The sequence below is a fragment of the Branchiostoma lanceolatum genome, chromosome 2 (assembly GCF_035083965.1).
Source record: "Branchiostoma lanceolatum isolate klBraLanc5 chromosome 2, klBraLanc5.hap2, whole genome shotgun sequence".
Lineage (NCBI taxonomy): Eukaryota > Metazoa > Chordata > Leptocardii > Amphioxiformes > Branchiostomatidae > Branchiostoma > Branchiostoma lanceolatum.
In genome coordinates, this window is record NC_089723.1 from 29880023 (window position 1) to 29903256 (window position 23234).

General features: G+C 38.5%; 1 protein-coding gene and 1 long non-coding RNA gene across 2 annotated transcripts; one reads left to right on the forward strand and one right to left on the reverse strand.

The window, feature by feature from the left end:
* The first annotated feature begins 1807 nt into the window (after positions 1-1807).
* On the forward strand, positions 1808-6999 carry LOC136428502 (uncharacterized). The gene is made up of 3 exons (XR_010754627.1): positions 1808-2289; positions 3339-3491; positions 5121-6999. It is a non-coding gene; the product is annotated as an uncharacterized lncRNA (long non-coding RNA).
* A 188-nt stretch (positions 7000-7187) lies between these two features.
* LOC136428503 (serine/threonine-protein kinase Sgk1-like) lies at positions 7188-23194 on the reverse strand. The gene is made up of 18 exons (XM_066418068.1): positions 23086-23194; positions 21723-21933; positions 21116-21199; positions 20409-20481; positions 19984-20059; positions 18988-19087; positions 18509-18549; positions 17946-18003; positions 17529-17612; positions 16759-16890; positions 15656-15768; positions 14966-15002; positions 14601-14687; positions 13837-13932; positions 13308-13415; positions 12730-12780; positions 12106-12195; positions 7188-11486 (listed from the first exon to the last, which is right to left on the reverse strand). The coding sequence occupies exons 2-18, from the start codon at positions 21789-21791 to the stop codon at positions 11322-11324; spliced, it is 1464 nt and encodes a 487-aa protein (XP_066274165.1). The 5' UTR covers positions 21792-21933; positions 23086-23194; the 3' UTR covers positions 7188-11321.
* Between the last annotated feature and the right edge of the window lie 40 nt (positions 23195-23234).

Genomic DNA, 23234 nt, shown 5'->3' on the forward strand with positions numbered 1-23234 from the left:
TACAGTATTTACAGGTTCATTGCACCGGGGAAATTCCCCTAGCTCTTTTCGACAAGCACAATGAACAGTGCACCAAGGCTTAACGTCCTGTCCTAAGGACTGCGACCCTTTCCAGTAGCATGCATGTCGGGTGAGCGACACAGCCGGGATCGAACCCGGGGCTTCTAGTTCCAGAGGCAAGATCGCTAACCACTGGACTACGCACGCTACAAAGCGTTCGGCTCAGAAGCAAGTGGTCCCGGGTTCGAATTATGTCATGTCATCGATCTTGGGAAAGGCACTTAACATGTCTTTCCTCACTCCACCCAGGTGTAAATGGGTACCTGACTTCGGTTGGGGAAGGTCGTATTGAGTTCACCTGGTGGCGCCGAATGGCAGCCGCCCAGACCCTTACGACAGTTCCACAAAATGCAAGTAAAGTGTGGATAAAATATGCGTTCTAGTATGTTATGTATTATGTGAAACCTGTGAACCCAGCATCAATTCAGCACACTAGATAGGCTGCCATTACGGGTAATTTCTGACCAATAAAAAACATTATCATGGCATGAAATACTCAAAGTTTAATGTTCTTTTTCAGTTGTTCCGTGTGGGTAATTTCTTCGTTAGTGATAAGTACAAAGTGCTCTACTGCAAAATCGGCAAAACCGGAAGCACCACAACCAGTACTCTAGTTTACAACTTGGAGTTCGCGACAAACTTCAGTCAACAAGAGTACTGGTTGCATCAGGCTACCACGCCGATAAAACGTTTGAGTACATACACGAAGGACGAGCAAAGAATACGCCTGACCACTTACAAGAAATTACTGGTGGTGCGCAATCCTCTCGAGAGGTACGTCACAATAATGCTTGACACACTAAAGTACAAAGTGCTCAACTGCAAAATCGGCAAAACCGGAAGCACCACAACCAGTACTCTAGTTTACAACTTGGAGTTCGCGACAAACTTCAGTCAACAAGAGTACTGGTTGCATCAGGCTACCACGCCGATAAAACGTTTGAGTACATACACGAAGGACGAGCAAAGAATACGCCTGACCACTTACAAGAAATTACTGGTGGTGCGCAATCCTCTCGAGAGGTACGTCACAATAATGCTTGTGATATTTCCATCCTAATATCAAATGCCGTGGAAGACGACATACACTTTATCTCAAACTGTTCATTTCACGATAATGCACGAAATGAGTTGTCTATTCAGACCACTAAAATTTATCAAAATTTTCTAGCTCTAAGAAAAGACTATTCTTCTATTAACTACCAAAAAACACAAATTTTAGTAAAGGTGGGACATTACGTCTTCCATTGTTTACAAAAGAGAAGTCAAACCCTTCACTAGTTATAGACAATTACGTTTTTATGATTTAGTTTAGCCGCTTTTGCACTTATTTTGTACCCTGTTCTTTATTTGCGAGTGTAGTGGACACGAAAACTGCCCAAAAGTTTATCATCACACCATATTATCAGCTAAAGAATTCTGAAAGACATCCGAGTGATGAAGCCAAAGAAAGCGAAAATAACGTTTGGAAATATTTACCACTTTTAACGAAAACTGCATCTACTATGTAGAAAAACTTAAACTTGTATTCCGTGACTTCTAAATGTATGAGATGGAGGTTTTCGAGGATTGCAATTATGGAAAAATCCGCCGTTGCCTCAAATCTAGTTTTCGTTAAATTAAGATCCGATTATAGCCATCTATCAAATATGTGTAGAAATAAATAATACATGTATTTGTTTCATGCAATCTACGCAAACATATCTATCTTATAATGTGTGCAGCCATAGTTCACCCTCCTCAGCAGGCTTCTGGCGACGTTACTGACAGTTGCTCATGAATAATTAATGAGAAAGCCTTAGTTGGCACAAACAGCCGTTATTCTGTTCTGAACCCAAAGTAGCGATGTAAGACGCAATCTGACCGGCTGATAGCTTCCCGGCGACCTTTGCGGTTTTGCACAAGATGAGCTTGTGCAAAGCCTCTGATTGGCTGAAAGCTGTTTTGGTGGTGACGTCGCCAGAAGCCAGCATACCGGCTTGGAATAGCAGGGCCGATGCGGGAGGTAATGTACCGAGCGAGTCGGGCCTGCTGAGGAGGGTGCCATAGTTCAAAGACAGCTGAACAAAACTTTAATATCGTCTTACCAATTTGTCTAGATTGGCCTCGGCTTACTTATTTTTCTTCGGAGGAAAGGACAATTACGTCGGCAACGGGAGGCAAGTCAGTTACACCAAAGAATATCAAGAAATGCTGGAAACGATCGCCCGGAATTCATCAACAATGGAGGTGGGAAATTTTCTATTCTTTTTTGTATTACGTGTTCATTGAAAATGCACCCTCCTCAGCCGATCCGATATCGCTCGGTACGTTACCTCCCATACCAGCCCTGCTATTCCAAACCTGTAAATCTCTTCTGGCGACGTTACTGACAGTTGCTCATGAATAATTAATGAGAAAGCCTTAGTTGGCACAAACAGCCGTTATTTTGCTCTGAACCCAAAGTAGCGATGTAAGACATAACCTGATTGGTTGATAGCATCCCACCGTCTTTTTCGGTTTGCACTGGATGAGCTTGTGCAAACCCTCTGATTAGCTGAAAGCTGTTTTGGTGGTGACGTCGCCAGAAGCGCGTTTACCGGCTTGGAATAGCAGGGCCGATGCGGGAGGTAACGTACCGAGAGATATCGGGTTGGCTGAGAAAATGTTAAAAGAATATTACAACTACAGTGCTATATATTCCAGATAGCAAAGAATGGTTTAGCGGCTCATGTAAACGGTAAAGGCCGAAGTGACTGACCACATGCACTTAGTAGATAGATAGAGAGAGACAACAGACAATCTACATACAACCTCCATCTCCGGCGTCTATCGCTCTACAACAATTGATGATATGTGATATGTAGGCACCAGGTATCAAATAAGATTCAATTTTTATCATTGGCCTAGAAAGAAGTCATTTAAATGACACACCCTGCAAATAGCTGAATCTGAGTCTGTGTCATTGGAATGACACACCCTACAAAATAGCTGAATCTGACCCTACCCGGCATTTGAAAGGCACAGCCTACAGATAGCTGAGTCTGGCCCAGTCAATTTGTATCATTGAGCTGAAACTAAGTCTTTCCGTGACTTTTGTATCCATTTTCAAAACTATCAAAATCTTTGAAATGCTGTTTAAACTATGCTTGATGACGGTTATTGACGACATACGTGTAGGTCAGAAGGTCTTCTAGAATTACAATGCAGTTTCCACTACAATATTATCAATCACACTTTGTCTTTCGTTTTCATCATGGTTGTTGATGTTGTTGTTATCAAACCATATGGCTTTTCAGGCTCCATACACCGAGGACCTCGGCGTCATTCAAACTAGAAATGAAACGTTCCATGTAATTCCATTTCTGGCCTTCATAAGAGCTGTAACAGGGAACAGAGATTGGAACAATGAACACTGGGCGCTGATTTCCAGTATGTGTCCACCTTGTAAAGTAAGTACACGGTTCGTTCGTTAATTACCTTCTTTCCTTCTTCCTTTCTTATTTCTTTCTTTCGGTGTTGGAAAAAGTCAGCAAATATCTGATTATTTACCATCAGGCATTTGCTGTAAATTGCAGCCTATGCGTTTCTTTCTTTCTTTCTTTCTTCCCTTAAGCTTCTTCTTCTTCTTCTTGTACTTTATTGCTCCCTTGGGAGAGCATTGCATTGCTTAAGTACTTACAAAGGGAATGCCATGACACTTAACATGTGGTATATAGCGCTCCTGTTTTATAAATAAATTATATTCCTATATTGTTGTCATTTAGTACTCATATTTAAAATGTTTTGGAGGGCAGGTGAACGAACCTGCCAGGGGGTATCCCATGCCCCACAAGTCTAGTCTACCGGTGACCATTGGGGCACTAAAATCATTCAATCAGATCTATCGTGTCAAAAAGTCTTTTCCCGTCTCTACTTCTGTGCGTTGTACAAATCACTATCAGTCATTTAAGCTTTCAACCTTCATTATTGTCCCTTTCTGCATCTTTCCCTGCAACTCCTTGTGACTACACACAGTTCAGTTCTCCACAGCTCGTGTGTTTAACTCGCAGCCTAGCTTCTGCCGAGGCTGTGATGTAGTCTATGCTAGGGGTAGTTAAAGTCCAGCTCTTCTCAGCTCTTCTCTTCTCAGTTCTTTGTTCTTCTCTCGTATGTACTTTACTTTCAACTCCCGTGTGCTCTCGATTCTCCTTTCCCCGTGCTGCAGTTTTACCTCTCCTTCCAGGTGGGGTGCTCTAGTGCCATGGCGGCTAGTGGGCGGAGCAGTCTGGCCGTTGTTGTGATGAAGGTGCTCCACACAGCTGGTTCTACAACCTCTTCAACTATTATGCAACTATCTCGGCACCCAGCATGACCTCTGTGAACCTCTCGTCTGGTTGCTCGTGCACTTTCATTATAATGACTCTTACTCCCAGACTGTTTGCTATTTCTTCCGCAAGGGTTTGTCGTATTAAGTGGTCAAAGTCAAGTCAAGTCAAGTCAAAGCCTTTATTTTACTTCGAATGCTTGTTCGGCCGTTAAAGGTTAATAACATCTGGTGACTAGTTGACCGACCTGTAGGGTTGAGGCAGGTTGGACATATTTTTACGGTGTGCCTGGTTGGGATGGTACTGAGGAGTATGAGGTTCTTAAGGTCTCTCTGGTATACTCTGGCTGTTGTCTTGCTACTGTCCATAACATGTCTGGTGGACTCTGTAGAACCTGCAGCTGTGGCAGTTGGTTTCGGACGCTGTGCTTGCCCTCCATCTCTTTCTTTCTTTCTTTCTTTCTTTCTTTCTTTCTTTCTTTCTTTCTTTCTTTCTTTCTTTCTTTCTTTCTTTCTTCTTTTCTTTTCTTTCTTTCATGTCGACAAGTATAATGAACACTGGATCACCATCATCTCTCCCTCCCTCTCTCTCTCTCTCTCTCTCTCTATCCCTCTCTCTTTCTCTCCTCTCTTTCTCTCCTTCTCTCTTTCCTTCATTTCGACAAGTATAATGAACACTGGATCACTGCTAACGTCCCATCATTCATCTTCAGAACTCGCTCACCAAAGAACAGTGCAGGCTGCTACTCACGATATCCCATTTCCTTTTTTTCAGGTTGACTTTGATTTCATTGCCCACACGGAGACACTGGCGAATGACTTAAAGACCTTTTTTAAAAACGCTGGCGTCTCAGGACGAGATGACGTGTTCCCGTCCGTGCGAGCACGTATGGGCAATACAAAGATCTGGGATCTTTATCGACAAATACCGATCAAGGAAATTCAACGCATCTACCAAAAGTTCAAACCAGACTTCGACTTGTTTGGCTATTCCATAGAAGACTCTATTCTACATCTCCTTTCTACCTGATTCTGCGGATATAAAGACATCGTTAAAGATACCGTAGACACATATGACCAAAAACATATAAAGGCACTCACAGTGAATACAAATATCTATTAGTTTAACTTATATATTTTTTAAAAATCAGGTTCTAAAGCATGATTTTGCCAAAAAATGTATTTCAAATAGCAGGCATGAACCCCCATGCAACTTGACGACAGTGCACATGGTCTTAAATTCTTCATGCATTCACAGACTAGATTTTATTATAGCCTGTAGTACAAGTACATGTACAAAAAACAGATTGGTAAATACGTTTAAGCGGTTGTCACAAGTATGAGTTCCGTATTTTTACTTTTAGTGGTTGGAAATAACATGATTTTAAGTATTTCTATACATGGACTGGCACGGAATATGTTATGGCTGTTTGGTAAGCCTAGTATTTGTAGATAGAAATTTAAGACTCGCCTAATAACAAAAAGAACACAATAATATGGAACTATTATGCTTACGGATTACCCTACACTAATGAGTGCCTTGTCTTTGAATTTTATGCAAGGGATATTTCTAGACAACAGGGGTATGTTTTATTTGTATTTAGGATTCATTCAAGACCGGGCAAAAAGTCAATTTCCTGTACTTCTATATCGGTGTGTAGGTGTTAATGTACAGTTTGATGTTGGTTAGTTATTATGTTTATGAAAAATAGAAAATTGGAAGAGATAGATATCAAAATTTGAAAATGAGGCAATATTGAGGTGACTAACCACATGCACTTACTAGATATATATATAGAGAGAGACAACAGGCAATCTACATACAGCCTCCATCTCTCTGTCACTCAGTAACAATTGATGATATGTAATATAAAGGCACCTATCAAATAAAATTCAATTTTTATCATTTAGCTAAAAAGAAGTCATCTAAATGACACACCCTACAAATAGCTGGATCTGACCCTGTGTCATTCGAATGACCGTGTGTCATTTGGATGACACGCCCTATAAAATTGCTGAATCTGACCCTGTGTCATTTGAATGACACACCCTACAAATAGCCGAATCCGACCCCGTGTCCTTTAAATGACACACCCTACAAATAGCTGAATCTGAGCCTGTGTCATTCGAATGACACACACTATAAAATAACTGAATCTGACCCTGCATGTGCACATGTTCCATTCGAATGACACACCCTATGAATAGCTGAATCTGACCGTGTCATTGGAATGACACACCTACAAATAGCTGAGTCTGACCCTGTGTCATTCGAATGACACACCCTACAGATAGCTGAGTCTGACCCTGTGTCATTGGAATGACACCTCCTACAAATAGCTGAATCTGACCCTGTGTCATTTGAATGACACACCCTACAACTAGCAGAGTCTGACCCTGTGTCATTGGAATGACACACCCTACAACTAGCAGAATCTGACTCATTCAAATGACACAATCCTACAAATAGCTGAATCTGACAGTCATTCGAATGACACATCCTACAAATTAATAGCTGAATCTGACCCTGTGTCATTTGAATGACACATCCTACAAATAGCTGAATCTGACCCTGTGTCATTCAAATGACACATCCTACAAATAGCTGAATCTGACCCTGTCATTTGAAGGACACACGTTTTGAACTGAACTTGATTCTAGCACCATGAATACGTGTGCGTGCAATTGCGTTAATAAAGGGTGTGGTCCTTATCACCTCTCTTGAGTCAGCCTTTTTTTCATGATGATGATGATGATTCATCCACACACAAACATACATACAAACACAACCCAAAACATAACCTTCTCAGCAAAGGTAACTAATCAAAACAATGGGAACACCTTGTCATGGGAGAATTACTCTTTAATTTGTATTTCATCATCACATATAAATACATGGATTGCACATACATCTGAAAAAATAGTATCAACCTTTCCTTCACACTATATATTTTGAGAGGTAAATCAGGCCTCTTAATTTGCACATTTAAACTGTGCCCAAATGTATACTGTAGAGTATATGAGAAAATCAGCTATATATGTACAGGTTATCATATTGAAAACATCACGATTGAAAATGACAGAGCTTTGAATACAGATTTGCATTAAATGCTCATTGGAAAAAAAAACAGATTATAAAGATTTGCTATATTGACACGTTTTAAAAATTCACCTCCTACATATATAACTTTCTGCTACTTTTCGATTTTCATGAAACATGTTCCGCTACCATCGTCTCACGATTTGAATATTGTATGAGTTTTTAAGGACATTTGGAAGAACATTTGCCAATGCCATAACACATACATTAATGTGTTAAAAAAATCACAAATTTGAATTGATAATTTTCCACTTTTCTCAGAAATGAAACTGATCTGTTGAGAAGTTTTCTAACATCTGAGCAACTTGGAAGAAACCTACTTGATAAGTGTAGCTTTTTTACATATTATTTCAAGCTTCCTCTTTGAAAAAATGTGCCAGTACGGGACTAGCCCAAACTAGTTTGGACGCCCAGTTTTAGACAGGTAAATATTTATCAATGGTGCAGATGTCGTTGTTTGTCCTGGCAACGTAGACCTTGTAAACAAAATTCTTCTAGTCACGTCCACAATCATCATACAAACAACATAACCAAAACTTCTTGGATATGATAATTCAATAGTGACAAAAAAATTTGGCCACATCAATTCAATTTCTTGGTTCTTGGCTTTTGAAGTGAAATTTATGGAGGGGTGAAAGAAGAGAGAAATTTGGCGCCAAATTATGAGCATTATGGAGGTGATATGTATCATGTTTTTTTTTGCTCTCAAATAAAAGGAACCGAATTGGAGAACCAAAAAATAAGTGTGGCCGTACACTGAATGTACAGAATATAAACAATCAATTGAAACCACATTTTGCATCTATCAACCTAACCTAAGCTTCAATTATGGTAAAATTAATAGAAATGTGAAGGATTGATAATAAATTGCATAAAATCTTAACCCTAGTATTTTCATTGATAAAAATTGCTCAAAATGCTAAACTCTAAGACAATAAAGCAAATATATGTGGCAACTAAATTTGATGATTCGTACACAACCTGGGTACAATGTAAATATGTTATGACACACAATGTGACTTACGTTGCACAGATGGCACACATTTTGTGCAGGTACTGAAACTGTCTAAAATAAATTTTAAAACATTATGCATAAATTGGCTTGATATTGCAAGAATTTACCTCTCCACATAACTGGAAAGAAATCATGAGATACTCTTTATATACGATAATCATTATACAAATATCTTATTGATATCTGATATACATCATTACCATGATATCAATAAAACATTAAGTCTACAATAGATTCACTATCAAACCCATTCAGTGCGATTAACTCTGAATACAGCAATACCTGTAGTTCAAGGTGGTGTTCATTTTCTTAGATACCAAAGGTATTTGTGTCACAGTTGAAACATACATTCTGCTGCTGTGAACACAGATTAAAGGCTTTGAAAGTATAAGAATCAAATAAATGGCCCGACAGTACAACTAGTGATACGGACAGGTATTCTCTAACATTTTTGAGTTGAAAGGAGCCAAACTTGAGGACTGTAGGTGAAACTACAGTAGGTGAAACTACAGTCCTAAAGTTTAGCTCCTTTCAACTCTTTGTCATTCTTTCTTTCCATTTTATCTGAAACGTCACCTTAAGTGTAAATATATCTTTAAAATATTGCTTTGACACTGAGATATAAACATCACAACCCAAAATTTCCTCATTCATAACCACAATTATCACAGTAATTTTTTAAAGGTGTAGCCACCCTTTACAACTTCTTTTGTTATTGGATCGTTTGTTGTTATAACAGAGGCAACCATCAACAAGCATCTATGAGGAAGTACTGTAAATGTAGAAATGTTTGGAGATTTAATTTCACGGTAGGGTGAAAATGGAGTGTTCGCGGTAGTTTGGAGCTCGCCTTTAAAACAATAGTAGCGCTACAGTCACACAATGGAACGGCTTTTCGTGATGGTTTTAAGTTTGTGGTAAAGAGTTCAATGCGAAAACCGCTAACATAAAACCACTGCAAACATTTTTGCATTTACAGTCTGTAGTCAATCACAAGACAGTTGAATTATGTACCTCACACCCATGATTGTCCCAAAAATTCCCTTTAAGCTAAATTTGCTGTCGTAAACCCGTCATACAACGAATTTGACAGGGCCTAGACATACTCTGCTAAGTTCCAAACTAAATCTAAAATATGACCTATACAAGCATACTATACAATAGTATACATGCAGACAGAAAACTTCAAATACATTTATAACAATAGAATTAATGGTAGAGATGATTTTCTTATAGATATTAACATCCTTATCATATTTCTTGTCTTGGCGTATTACTGGAAAATCATCTGAAAATTAACAGAACTTGGATAAGTTTGCTTAAAAGCTTGTTGAGGAACCATGTTTTTTCTCTCTAAACATTGAGTATAGGGTGCTTGAATGTGACAACACATCAAAACCTGCAACGGCCATGTAGGATCCAATATCATAATGGCGGATCCAATATGGCGGATCCAGTATGCTGAATCCAATATAATGGCATCCAGTGATTTGGAAAACACAGGAAAAATTGTTTTTATTTTCAGATGGGAATTATCAAATGAAAAGCAGGCATGCTGAGGTAGAAAGAAATAAAGATTTCTCATGAAATAACCATGTGTATCTTTTACTTTAGCATTTGCCATTTGTTTTGAAGCTGGTTGATTATGTTATGGTCATGGTCATGTCACTGCAAGCACCCTATAAATTTGATATGTTATATTCCAACTCTTCCTTTGACCATTTGTTTGAAAAAGATCACTGTACAATTAGAGTTTTCCATGTTTAAGGGCCAAGACTGTTTTATTTCCTAGCCAAGACACTTTATAAAAATATTGATCATATCAAAGCTAAAAGAGACGCCGCTTTTGAAGTGTTTGAATATCAGCCTTAATGTGCTTTTAGATTCACTTCTCAATTTTTTCTTAAACTGATAGAAGAGCTCATTCAAGTTATGTTTACTAAACTGTTTCTGTACCTTCATTTCAATCACAGATTTAAGAGATTATTGTGCATCAGCGGTTGACAATAAGCCAGCTATATCAATTATGTTATACTCTGTACCTTTCATACTATCCTGTACATCTAATGATTACTGTAGACAAGTCCATTGCAATGTAAGTAGAACAACATGTCCAGGTTATGAATATATTGTTCTACAGCATAAAGTATGCTGTATGACACTAAATGATAAATCTAATATAATATTAATTTAAGATTATCGAGAATTTGTCTTGTTGGCCAAAGCAAATGATTTTTCTGGCTATCAGAACTAAACCTATCAACTTATGAAATTGATGTTGTCAGTTTGTGCATTTGCCACAAATATCTGAACATATTATCTGAAATAAAAATCATCTCAAAATTTGTCATGTTGCACATTCTGTTACCAGGGCTACGAATTCAAGTACTACTATAATAACCATGTAATGTTGTTCCCTAAGTGTATACATCATAATTATAGACTCTGAGATAAACTTCATACCAGTTTCATGACATCAATTATGCAAATAAGCAAACAATTTGCTTAACTATGCATGCAGGTTGTGTAAGTTCATCTGAAATACACCCTCATGACCTCAAATCAGATTTTCCAAATCATTTGCACTATGAAGGAAATGCAACGAAATGAATTGAAATTGCTTGCACAAAATAACTAGTGAGGACTGGTGTGGTGATATGAGTGTTGAATTATCATTAATATTGATTATTGGCACGAGAGACTCTTCTGGCAAGTTAATCCAGAAAATGAGGTATGACATTCAAGAAGACACCTCTGATGGAAATTCTATGTCTTAGAATTAGATAGCTACATGTCATTAAAGGACTGACACAACAATGTTAAAAATGGAATGTCGCGAGTGTGAAATGAAGACGTTTCCTTTACTCGAAGGCGTCCTCGGCGGGAGGCGCGTATGAAAAGCCCATGAAAGCGGCGTCCGCCTCCTGTACGCTCGCGCTGATCACTCCGGTAGACTTTCCAACTGACCCGGGCACCGGCTCGCGTACAAACTCAGGGTCAAAGTGCTTCAAGTCCAGCTGGCCACTCTGTATGAAAAATGAGAAGAAACTCAGATACTTGTCAAGTACCATTTTTAGGATTCTTACACAGAAGTCTGGCCAGACACACACCCATGTACTTGACTAAAAACACGAGCTGAAGCAAGTAGAGTGGAACCTGTTGCCACCAAGTACTGCAGATTAGCATACTCACTAGATAGCTTTAAACAATGCTTACAGTTACTAAGTAAGTTAGACGTACAAACTTACGGTAATAACGTGTAAACTTACAGTAATTAAGTTATTCAGTGTAATATAACCAACTGCTTCCGTGCTGTGTGCCTGCACAACTGGTGAGTTACGCTGAAGAGCGGTTATACTGGCTATAGAGATTCACTGCATTAGAGCATACATGTAGCTTGCTTTACCATATGCCATACATGTACTTTAGATCTCCAGCATGCGCTCCTGAATGACCCATAATTCCTTTATCCAGAACATGGTCTATCATGTAAGAGTACTAGTATGTGCACACATAGACACAAATAGATATAGAAGGGGCAACATTATATCCTTCGACAACATCACTGGCAATACATAAATTGATACATGTTTGCTGGTTACTTTTTTACAATCCCACAAATTCAGTCATATTACTGTTTCTCACCACTTCAGGGTTATAAGGAGGAGGTATCTTCCTCTCCAGCAGGTCCTGCCAGTTCAGACTGCTGAAGAAGGCGTGGGTCTTCACCTCTTCCTGGGGACACATGAGGACACAGAAATTACCTACATGTACATGCAGCTTCTTATTACCTTCACCAAGAAGATTATGTCTTAAGTGTTGTCTGTCAGTCTGTCATTGAACAGGAAAACGAAGGTCAAGTTTGAATGGGCCCCCTAGTGTCTTTCTAAGGTACTGCAGCAGAACTTCCGGTTTAGACATCTCGTATTCTGGACATACTTTTGTCATGATTTTTGAGTGGTAGATAAATGCACAGGGAAGTGTTCTAGCATCAGAATACAACTGTTACAGTTAGTCCATTTGGTAGGGAATGCACGCAGTATCTGATGCATGTATATATTGAATGGAGCTATTACAGTGGATTGGTGGACAACATGATACAGCTTAGATATACATGTACATGTAGTAATGTAGAATTTTCTAACTTGAACATACACATTGTACCAACTGTATTCATTTTTTACATCACACAATATCAGTGAGAAGATCTAAGCACCGAAGAATCTATTGTCTGATCAATCTTAAGTGATACATTTTCATTCTACTTACAAAGTCTTTGTCTCCAGTACCAAGCCTGTCTTCCTTTTCTTTCTGTAGTAGCTGTACATGGGAACATGCAAGATGGGAACATGTAAATTTTCATGTCTGGATCTGGGCCACAAGAGTATACTTTTTATAGCACTGATACTCAGTCTTCTATATTTAGTACCTAAAGGACTCTTTCCCAACAAAAATGTATCAGATCGTGGTGGTTCATTTCTCATAGGGTAGCAATTTCCTTGCAGATTTTTGTGGCATGATTTTGGGGGTACATAGAGCTTGCCCTCCACTCAATAAATACTGCCAGTGTAGCAGGCCAGAATATACCCCAGGCCTACACAAAATATACCACGGGGGCAGGGTATATTCTGACAAGTGGTATCTTCTTGCCTACTACACCTGCAATTTAGTATACATTAATGTTCCATGTATCTTTCATATGTTTATCCAAAATATATTTCCAATGACAATTACCCTTCTCCCTGCTGGATTAGCCGTTTAGTGCCAAATTTGCATTGGTTTTGGGGTTAAGGCAGCAGGGAGAAGGTTAAACTCTCTTGTGAAGCTGTTCCATTTGGCGTACTCACCCCTTCCAGGATGTGCCTGGCAGCTGGTGATATGTTGGTCCTGAGTTTGAGAGGTTTGTAGAGGATGTTCTCGTACATTTCTGCAGTGTCCCGGCTATAGAATGGGGGCTGAAAGTAACATACATTTACCATTAAGGACTGTTTTAAGAAAGCTTAACTGTCTAAGACTTTGCACATCTTAAAGTAGCGAATATACTACAGTATGTACATGTACATGTGCATGACTGTGTAGATCCTCATTGATGAACATAATGAATTGGAAATACAGTGTACAGGCAAAAGAAATAGATTGATGCTGGTAGCCTGGTATCTATCCTATTCCAGCTCCAGTTTGATTTTTTGATCACCAGAATAGTCTGGCGCTTGTCCATATGACTACAGTACATTGAATACATTTTGAGCAGCATAATTAGGATCAAGTTTCTGAATGCCTGTTCGATCCCAGTTACCGGACTAATGGACAGGGATGCAACCAAAAGAGGGAGCTGGAGCTAGAATAGGATGGATAAACCTGGCTTAGCACACTTACCAACCCATACAGCATCTCATACAACACTGCACCCAGACACCACCAGTCTACTGATCTGTCGTACGCCTGTTTCCGCAGCACTTCTGGTGCAAGGTACTGAGAATCAACACACAGTAAAGATGTACTACAATGTAGATTTAGCGACATGTTTCTTTTAAATGCTTTAAAATTGATATAAGGCATGTGTTTTCATATATGCATAATATCCTGTATATACTCGGAGCTGGAAAAGAAATCATATGTGATGTGATGACTTCTTCTTTTAACTACATAATGTCATGTACAAAAACAACAACCCCTCAACATGGCTTATACCCTGTATAACAGTCAACAAGCTTTGGCTGTATATTCTGATTGCTCGAAAGGGGGTCATATTTTTCGCCTGTAAATTTAGCCTTATCATATCTAATGGGGCTGGGTGACTTGCAAACATCCCTAAAAATTGTGCAATGATCAAGAGAACATTGGGTGGGTGTACTACTGATTGAAGTCATTTAGAGCCTGCAGACACATATGGCAAGCTACATGTATTTTCCAACAGTATGATGGCATTATACACATTGTAACTGAGGTACCATGCTGCTCAACAGTGTCTGTTGTTGTTGACAGTTGACAATTGCTACTATATTATTAGATAAAAAAAATCATCAGCCCAAGAGTTTTGCAGGTTTGCATCAAGTTCTGGGTACATGCTGGAAAAACCCTGCATTTCTCTTCATTCAAGCCTCATGTGTTACTCTCACAAGACTTAGTCTACAACATACCTCGGGAGTTCCACAAAAGGTGGATGTAGTTGCTGAAGCTTCAATTCCTTCTTTACACAGGCCAAAGTCGGTCAAAACAACATGACCCTAGGAAGCAAAAAAAGAAACAACTTAAGATATTGACTTGCCAAAGGAAAAATATGTTTCACAGCTTTGATTAACACAAAAAAGTACACAGTCACCTATCAGCACTGTTAGAAAGAGTGACAGTGAAGAGATATTGTCTACAACTATTGTGCTAGAATACATGGTCATTGCAAATAATTCACAAAATAACAAAATCCTAACACTATTTACATGTACAGTCATGTAGTAGCATATTCTCTACTGTGTTAAAAGTAAGTATGCATTCATATTCAACTCACCTGAGAATCTAGTAGAATATTTTCTGGTTTTAAATCTCTGTAAGGTAAAATACATTTATGTCTATATGCAAAAGATGTATGGACATATCAATAAAATGCAGAAAGTAAGGAGAATGAACAGAACAAACTGTACTAGACAATAAATATATGTGAGTCAATATTGCATAATAGCAAGTGGCTATACTAGAGGATTCAAGATCAAGAGGTCACAGGTTTGACTTCAGCTATTCCTGGCTATAGACACTGTGAAAGGCAGTTTACACAACTTTCCTCACTCCACCCAGATATAAGAATGGGTTTGGTTAGGGAGGTAAAAGGTGGGAGAGGAACGGGCTCTGCCTTACAATACCTACCGTGCCCAGGACACAGTGGATAAACGACCCACTGCCCCCACGGCCTCAAAAGGAACTATCTTTACCCTCCATTCTGACAGAATGACAGTTTTTGGCAACACCTCAGGGGCAGATCTAGAGCGGACTGGCTGGAAATATTTGCTTTTTGTCATTCCTCATGGACAACGGTAGTCAAAATGGCATAATGTTAGGTTTTCAAAGCAATCTCTGGCTGCCCGTGTGTACTATTTTTCCATTCAAATACTTGTACGTGCTAGCCATTACCATCACAGGAAGTCACTTCTGTTATCAGCTGAGAAATCTAGATACATTCCTCCAACAAAGTAAGGACTCTTACCTGTAGATAATGTTGAGTGAATGGAGATACCCCAAGGCACTTGCAATCTCAGCCGCATAGAAACGAGCTCTGGGTTCAGGGAAGTACCTTTCCCTCTGTAGATGGAAGAACAGCTGGGAGAAGCAAAAATAAATTCAGATCAACAATCTTTACCAGTCAGGTAAATTTAACATTCCTCTGAAAAATTGCTTGACATGAAAGCGTAAACTATACTCCTGCAAAAGTAAAATACAAAATCAAGAACAGTTGATGACAAGCTCAACACAAAAGTTACTCAACAAACTGGACCACTTTTGTGAATGGTCCGACTCAGACTGCATCTGCTATCTTTCGTCAGTGACTGAACAGAATCTGAAGTCTAAGGTATTCCACCAAAACTATGGATATGAAACCAAACAAATTTTTTTATATCAATAATTGATTTATTATCGAAGGTAGATGCCTCAGAAGAATCCTAAAAATGCACTGGAAGCAGAGAATCTCCAACAAAGAAGTAAGCGAACGCACAGGTATATGCAACATCGTAGACGAAATAAAACACAGACGCTGGAAGTGGCTAGGACATGTCCTCCGTATTAACAAAACCAGACACCCACATGTCGCCCTCAAATGGAATCCTCAAGGGAAACGAAAGAGAGGCAGGCCTCTAGGGACCTAGAGGAGAACTGTGGAAGGAGAGACGAAGGCTGCGAGGAAGACATGGCACGAAGTTAGATGGATGGCCCAAGACAGGAAGGGCTGGAGAGAGTTCATTGGCGCCTTATGCTCCAACAGGAGCGAAGAGGATTAAATAAGTAAGTAATTGATTTATGGTTTTAGCCAAATACTTGTTAGATTCTGTTCAATCACTATAATGAAAGACAATGGATGCTGTCTGACATGTCTGATCGTTTACTAACCTTTTTAACTGTTGGTTATAAATAACGTTTGTATTGACAATTATATAGGCTACATGTATGTTTGCGAGGGACCTGTGCAAAGACAGACTGATGGAAAAACAATCTTTCAGGTAGTAAATGGATTTACAAGAATATAAAATGTAAATTGTATAGTCTATACTCAATATATATTCTACAATGGTAGAATATGAAAACCACACCCACCTCTCCTCCATTAACATAGTCCAGCACAAAGTAGAGCTTGTCAGGAGTCTGGAAGGAATAGTGCAGTCCCACCAGGAACGGGTGCTTCAGGTTCTTCAGCAGGACGTTACGTTCTGCCATGATATGTTTGGCCTGAAACAACAAAAATATAGGACTAGTTACAGAGCCAACTTTATAAGGGATAAGCAAAATTCCAAGGGCTTGAAATCTATAGCATTCAGGTGAGCATAAACCAAATGTGGAGCTTCTACCGGCTGCAGTAACTTTAAGTTATTTTCGCAGTGGTTTTATCTTGTAGTAGGACTAGGACTAGGAGGGAAACAGAGGATTTTGTGGTGCTTAAAATTCACAGTTGAAACAATGAAATAATCGTGTAGTGATAAAATGGATGGAAAGGCCACCGCAAAAACTATGAAAAGAAAACACACTGGGAAAGGCTTAAGATTTAGTTAGTGTTACTCGTAAAATTTCCATGGTGGTTTTATGTAACTGAGCACTTTTCACAGTGATCCCTCTACCGTGATCTTAAAACCACTTGTGTTAAATTACTGTACAGCATGTGACTATAACACTATCGCGGATGTAAAATCACTGAGAACACTCCTTTTTTTTACTTACCGTGAAATTAAATCACAGTGAACTTAAAGGCAATTTTTATTAGAGGGTACAGGCTGGAATTACACACATGGTTATATTCTGAATCTAAGGTACATTCTGGCCTGCTATACCTGTAAATACCCTGTCAGTTATGTCATTAAACTTGAACTTGCCTCATTTCTCTTCATGATGACTTTCTTCTGCAATACTTTAACAGCATAGAAGTTGCTGTCAGTCTTGTGTCTGGCCAGCAAAACCTGGAAAAAAGGGTAGAATTGAAATATCATACTATAGCTATTCAGAGAAGGGGAAGGGATAGGAACCCTCCCTGTAAAAATATACCCTGCAACTTAAACAGCAAAGAAACTCGCTGCCCTACTACAAGGGTGTTAATGAACAAACGAATTATTAGTAAGTAAATTGTCAAAAAGCAGTTAGGAATGTTGAGCGAATCTAGACTGACATCAACTTGGGCATGGCACAAATATGTATTTCACAATATTCGGTGTTATATATTCTAGATCTAAAATGAGATCTTTTCCATTGAAGATTAGAGTCTCTCTAAGTTGGAAATGTGTTTGTCCACTTACCTTTCCAAAACTACCCTTTCCAATAACTTTAAGGAAGTCAAAATCAGACGGTCTTGCACTGTAAGGGAGGAAGTTGACATTGGTAAGAATTCAAACACTGTGACAATAAAAACATAACACATCTTTTAAGATTTTGTTTACTTATAGTGGCCAATACACACAGAGCTTAAATATGTTCATTTGGCATATGATTGAATGAAAACATGAATCTAATGATGTGTGCAAATTCTGGGATGATCAATTCTAAGTTAGATATTGAGACATCTGATTCATTATCTAACGTTGTACGGGTTTCTCCATACACACTATGCAAAAAAATGCAGTACTGCTGCCTCTATGCATTACTATGGTGTTAACTGATATGTCAACTTTAATGTTACATTTTCCACAAGTCAATCGGAGCAAACAAAAGCAAAGTGAGCCTTATTAAGTAATAATATGGTGCTTGCAGTGGCCTGCCCAACTTAGCCCAATGCGGCGGCATTTGCGATACACAGACTATGTACAGAAAACTGGGCAATGTTTTGTTACATGATGGGGTGAGACACGTATGAAACTCTTACTTTGGATTGTGAGTAGGACCAAGATTGTAGTCTGCAGAGTCCTACATTAAAACAAGAAGAAGCATTACTGTAACTAGTGTAACAAAACCTTTCTAAAGAGAGAACTACTTGATTACTGTTTAGTAATTATTCAGTAATTCAAATTTTACATTGAGATGTCATCAATTGTATTAGACAAGAAAAAGATGTAATTCACTGTTTAGCTATAATAGTACACTTAAGTTAAGTACAAAATTAATCTGATAAAACAAAGGACACATACACATGCATATAGATTTATATTATTAAGCATAATCACTAGAAAATGGACCACAGAAAAACTGTGGCATTGTGATCTTTCTACATGTACATTGCAAATGTGTTGTTTACATAACATGGCAAGCACTTATGCAGAAGTGACTTCCAAGTACTTAATATGATCAAAGGTCAAGTTTAAAGTGCGACTTGTATGAAAAACATGTCAATAAAGTAGTGTCTACCTCGCCATTTGCGTCGTTGTTCTCAAACGCTTCTTCGTCCCCGCCTGAACCGTTCTTGTTTCGGGGGTTGTCCAGTTGTAGAAATGTCCGTACCTCTGAGCTGTAGTCATTACAAAAGGAGGTATTACTGTAATACTAGGGCTGCGCGTAGGTCAGGGCTGTCTCTAGGACACGTCCCTCCGTTCCGAGACGGAAATTGGCTTGTTGGGATGGAAAAAAAATAGTACGTTGTCCGTCCCAAAATCTTAACTGTATGACATGAAATTGACGAAAATCTATCTTCATAAGTTTGAAATGATGAATTCAACAAGGGAAAATTCAACACATTGGATCCCCAACAATGAGTAGGACGGAAAAGAATTAAAAGCTGGAGATAGCCCTGGTATAGGTACAGAATACTGGTAAAATACCGCAAGAATCTTCTAGGTACAGGTCCAAAATATTGAATTATGTACCAGAACTGTACCTGCATAAATTCACGCTCACATGTATATTTTTACCTTTGCCAGGAAGGTTATGTTTTTGGTGCTGTTTGTGTGTGTGTCTGTGGACAGTATAACTCAACAAGCTGTGGATGGATCCTTATGATATTTGGTAGGTGGGTCGAGGTTGGGAAAATGAAGGGCAAGCTAGATAATGGGCCTCGTAGCGGCTTTCTATGGTACTGCAGGGGTGCAACTACTACCACAAATATGAACATTAAGCACTGGAAAAAAGACAAAAATACTGTACGGGTGTTGAAACCAGAGCCATCTTTGATTTGACTTTTGAGATTCTGAAAGTCTATTGATATTAACTACGGTGTACTTACTGTTTCTGTCATCATTGAAGACCACAAGCTATTTTAGTTGTAATTGTTTTTTTGTTCAGGTACAGTTATACTTATAGCTCTGTAAATAAACCTCTACTAGTAGATCTGGACCTGTACTTTTTGATAGTACATTTAGGTATGTACATGTACCTAGCACTATCTGACACACATTAAATTTTACTTACTGCTGAAGAACTCTGGATTGAGCGCAAAGCTGCTGAACAAAGTCATGCAGACCCTCTCTTCTGTGTTTGATAAAACCTGAAGGAATATATTCAAAACTGTTAGAAAACAAATTTGAATACCTCAGTGTACAGGCAATGCTCATATCAACAGCATTATGCAAAACATGTATATCTTTAAATTTACCGATAGGATTATACATTGTATTCACATTTTGTTTCCAGAAATTGTTAGCTATAGGCATTGTCTATGAAAATGAGGAAAAATGTCTAATTTCCTATTTATTTTACATACAAATGTGAAGTATTTTAATTCAATATACCAAAGATGGAAGAATGAAGACTGAAGCCAAGGCATGAAGACCAAATAAAATAATCATACAAACATCATCTACTGTTCTTTTGTTAAAGGCAGGAATAAAACCTACTGGGATCAAAGTTGTTCCCGAAAAGTTTCTTGCCCGGAAGTTTAAATGACACATCAGCAAAGTTCTTCTTTAACTGTGGGATAAAAGTCAAATAGTGAACAATCATAAACAACAAATAAACAACAATTATACTACGACAGTACAAAACGATCAATGTCACATACGTAAGGAGATACCAAATGCAAGCTCATGTACTGTTTAATGTACATGTGTACATATCTACATAGATCTTTTACAACTACCAGTACTACAGTGTAAAATGTAATCGGTTATGCAAATAAACAGAAATAGTTCTATATTGAGAAACAGTATCTATACTTGATTCTTTTGATCTTTGTATACTTTGAGTTTTGTGTACATATATCATGTTATTAACCAAAGTAACAAGCTTGAATGGAAACACATATGTTTGGGTGGTATAGATTAATACTGCAAATTCAAAGGACAAAATGTAAACTGTAAATTTATTTATGTCCTTGAAATTAAAACTCTGTGGCACAGGAAAAATCAAAAGTTTGTAACTTATCTTTGTATTTGCAGTTGAAACAATAGTAGGTAGACAAAGGATATATTCTCAGATGTGATTAATTTGCAGTATGAAGTTGCCACGCAAAACCATGGCACAAACTTAACTTAAAAGCACCAGGAAAATCTCAAAATTTACAGAACATGTAAATGTAAACACATAATTCAGTGAAGTTTCTTACCATTTGGTGTAATTTCTCGAACTCTGTGTACCTTCTGAAGATGAACCAGCTTTTCCCACCAACAGTCACCACAACTTTGTACACCTGGATAAAACAAGATTTATCGTTTTCTGCAATCAGAACTAAATGCTTAATACGAAAAGTGAATAAAGACATGTGGGTACTAAAACAGCCACCTATGGCCTGTTACTTAACACCTTTTTTGTTTATGTACCAATGCCCCATTTACTCACTGTCTGTTAAACTGGGGACATTTTCCCCTTAAAACGTCTACAACAACAACAACACCTTTTCAGTCAATTAAGATATCACCATGTTTCGATTGTCATTTATTTGCATTTATGCTAAAATACATTTGTGGTGTGGTTCTTCACATCCGAGAAGTTTGCTGCATAAAAGTGGTTGACTCTATGTGCACAACCATTTGGGAGTCAACAATTTATGGTCTTTGGAAAGAGCTCCATTTGTTTATCAGTGAGACTGAGTAAAGGCTAGTATGAATGTCCTCCAAAACAGTCAGTCAGCATCCAGTGTCAAAGATTAGTCAGTAGATTGATTTTGTGACCCTTTATCTGGAAGGCTAATCTCTTTTGATCTATTTACATACTGTGTATCTCTTGTTCTTCTGCCACGTGTCTTCTGCCTGTGTGATCTCAGCCTGGAGCTTGTCTGCCATGGCGATAGTTAGCTCAGTACCACTTATTACAACATCTATCTCTGCTGTCTTTCTACCGCAATCCTCCAGGTGGCGCTATCAGCATCTGATGTGATGACTGTCTCAGGGTCGGGTATACATCATACAATGGATCCTTGAAGACCTGATAATAAGTGAGGAAAGAAAGCATCTTTTGTTAAATATTCACCCTCAAAACAACTGAATGATCGTAATCATTTCAAACAGTCTTTATTATCTATGCAAAATAATATGACACAAGCGGTAATGCAACCCCGCTGCTTCGCCATCTGGATCAAATTCTGTGGATCCTGAGGCCCGAGTTCGATCCTAGGGATGACTCGAGCTTGGACATCATTTAGGATGGTGACATACAGCTGGCTGCCCCGTGTATGAGGGAGCTTCGGGCTTAAGTCCAAGCGTCAAACCTCTGCACGTAAAAAAAACGAACACACTTATCGAGAAGAGCAGGGGTGACCCGGTGTGCTTAGTCAAAAACGTGAGCCATACAAAGCAGAATTGCACTACCACTAGCTAAGTTACTTAAAGCATCATGCTAATCACCTCAATTGAGGATGACTGCTTTACTTTTACCTCCTTGCTTTTACTTATTTACTACTGTTTGAAAAATGTTGTGTGAAAACATACGTCAGTGGTAGTGCTAACAAGTTGGGAGACAGGACTTCAAAGGGTAATATTTACAGGAATGATACAAATATTGATTTCTATCTGAAGAAATATCGCTTGCACTATGTACAATGTAACGTTACTACACTAATTAAGTAAACATGAACCTAACAATTTGCCACTGTTATTTTAATAGGTGCTAAGAACTTGATGCAAGAAGTTCATATTTCTAACAACCTCGAGAATTTCACTGTATAAATGTGCAATTTGTTGTTTTAAAACCCAAACCCTTATTATATCTTCTTTACGCAACTAAAACAACAAAAACAGCTGCTTGTGAGAATATTTTCCTACTTGCAAAATCTACACCAAAATGAGGCGATAATTCAACAGGTTGCGTGTATTGATAATATAGATGTATCTTAAAGGTTACGCTTTCAATACCGGCTTATGTGAAAGCAAGTTTTTTTTTTAGTTGCCCTTTGGACCTCCCAAATATCATCCAACCCCACCCCCCATCCGGCTCATGACATGACACACAAGGAAGTCACTTTAAAATCCTAACATTCAAGACACGTCAACATTGTTTACAATATGGTACCGAGAGAAATATGTCATCTGATAGCTTCTATGTCTAACAAAGGATCACAAGCGTAAGAGAAACACTTACATTTAGATTCGTAAGATCGATGTTGAGGACGAAAATGAAAACTTGTCGGCGTAACCATACGGTACAAGGTTCACGGGTCACGGCCTGTCATCCAGAGAAAGCTAGCAGGATATTTAGCTCTTCTATACTATAACGGCGACTAGCTTTTT

Bases quoted from the DNA above. Each gene is read 5' to 3' on its own strand.
- LOC136428503 (XM_066418068.1), bottom strand. From the start codon at position 21,791: ATGGCAGACAAGCTCCAGGCTGAGATCACACAGGCAGAAGACACGTGG. The intron at 14,688-14,965 runs GTGAGTTGAATA...TTTGCTTCCTAG, and splicing joins ATATTCTACTAGATTCTCAG to GGTCATGTTGTTTTGACCGA. The intron at 13,416-13,836 runs GTAAGTGTGCTA...TGTTACTTTCAG, and splicing joins ATGAGATGCTGTATGGGTTG to CCCCCATTCTATAGCCGGGA.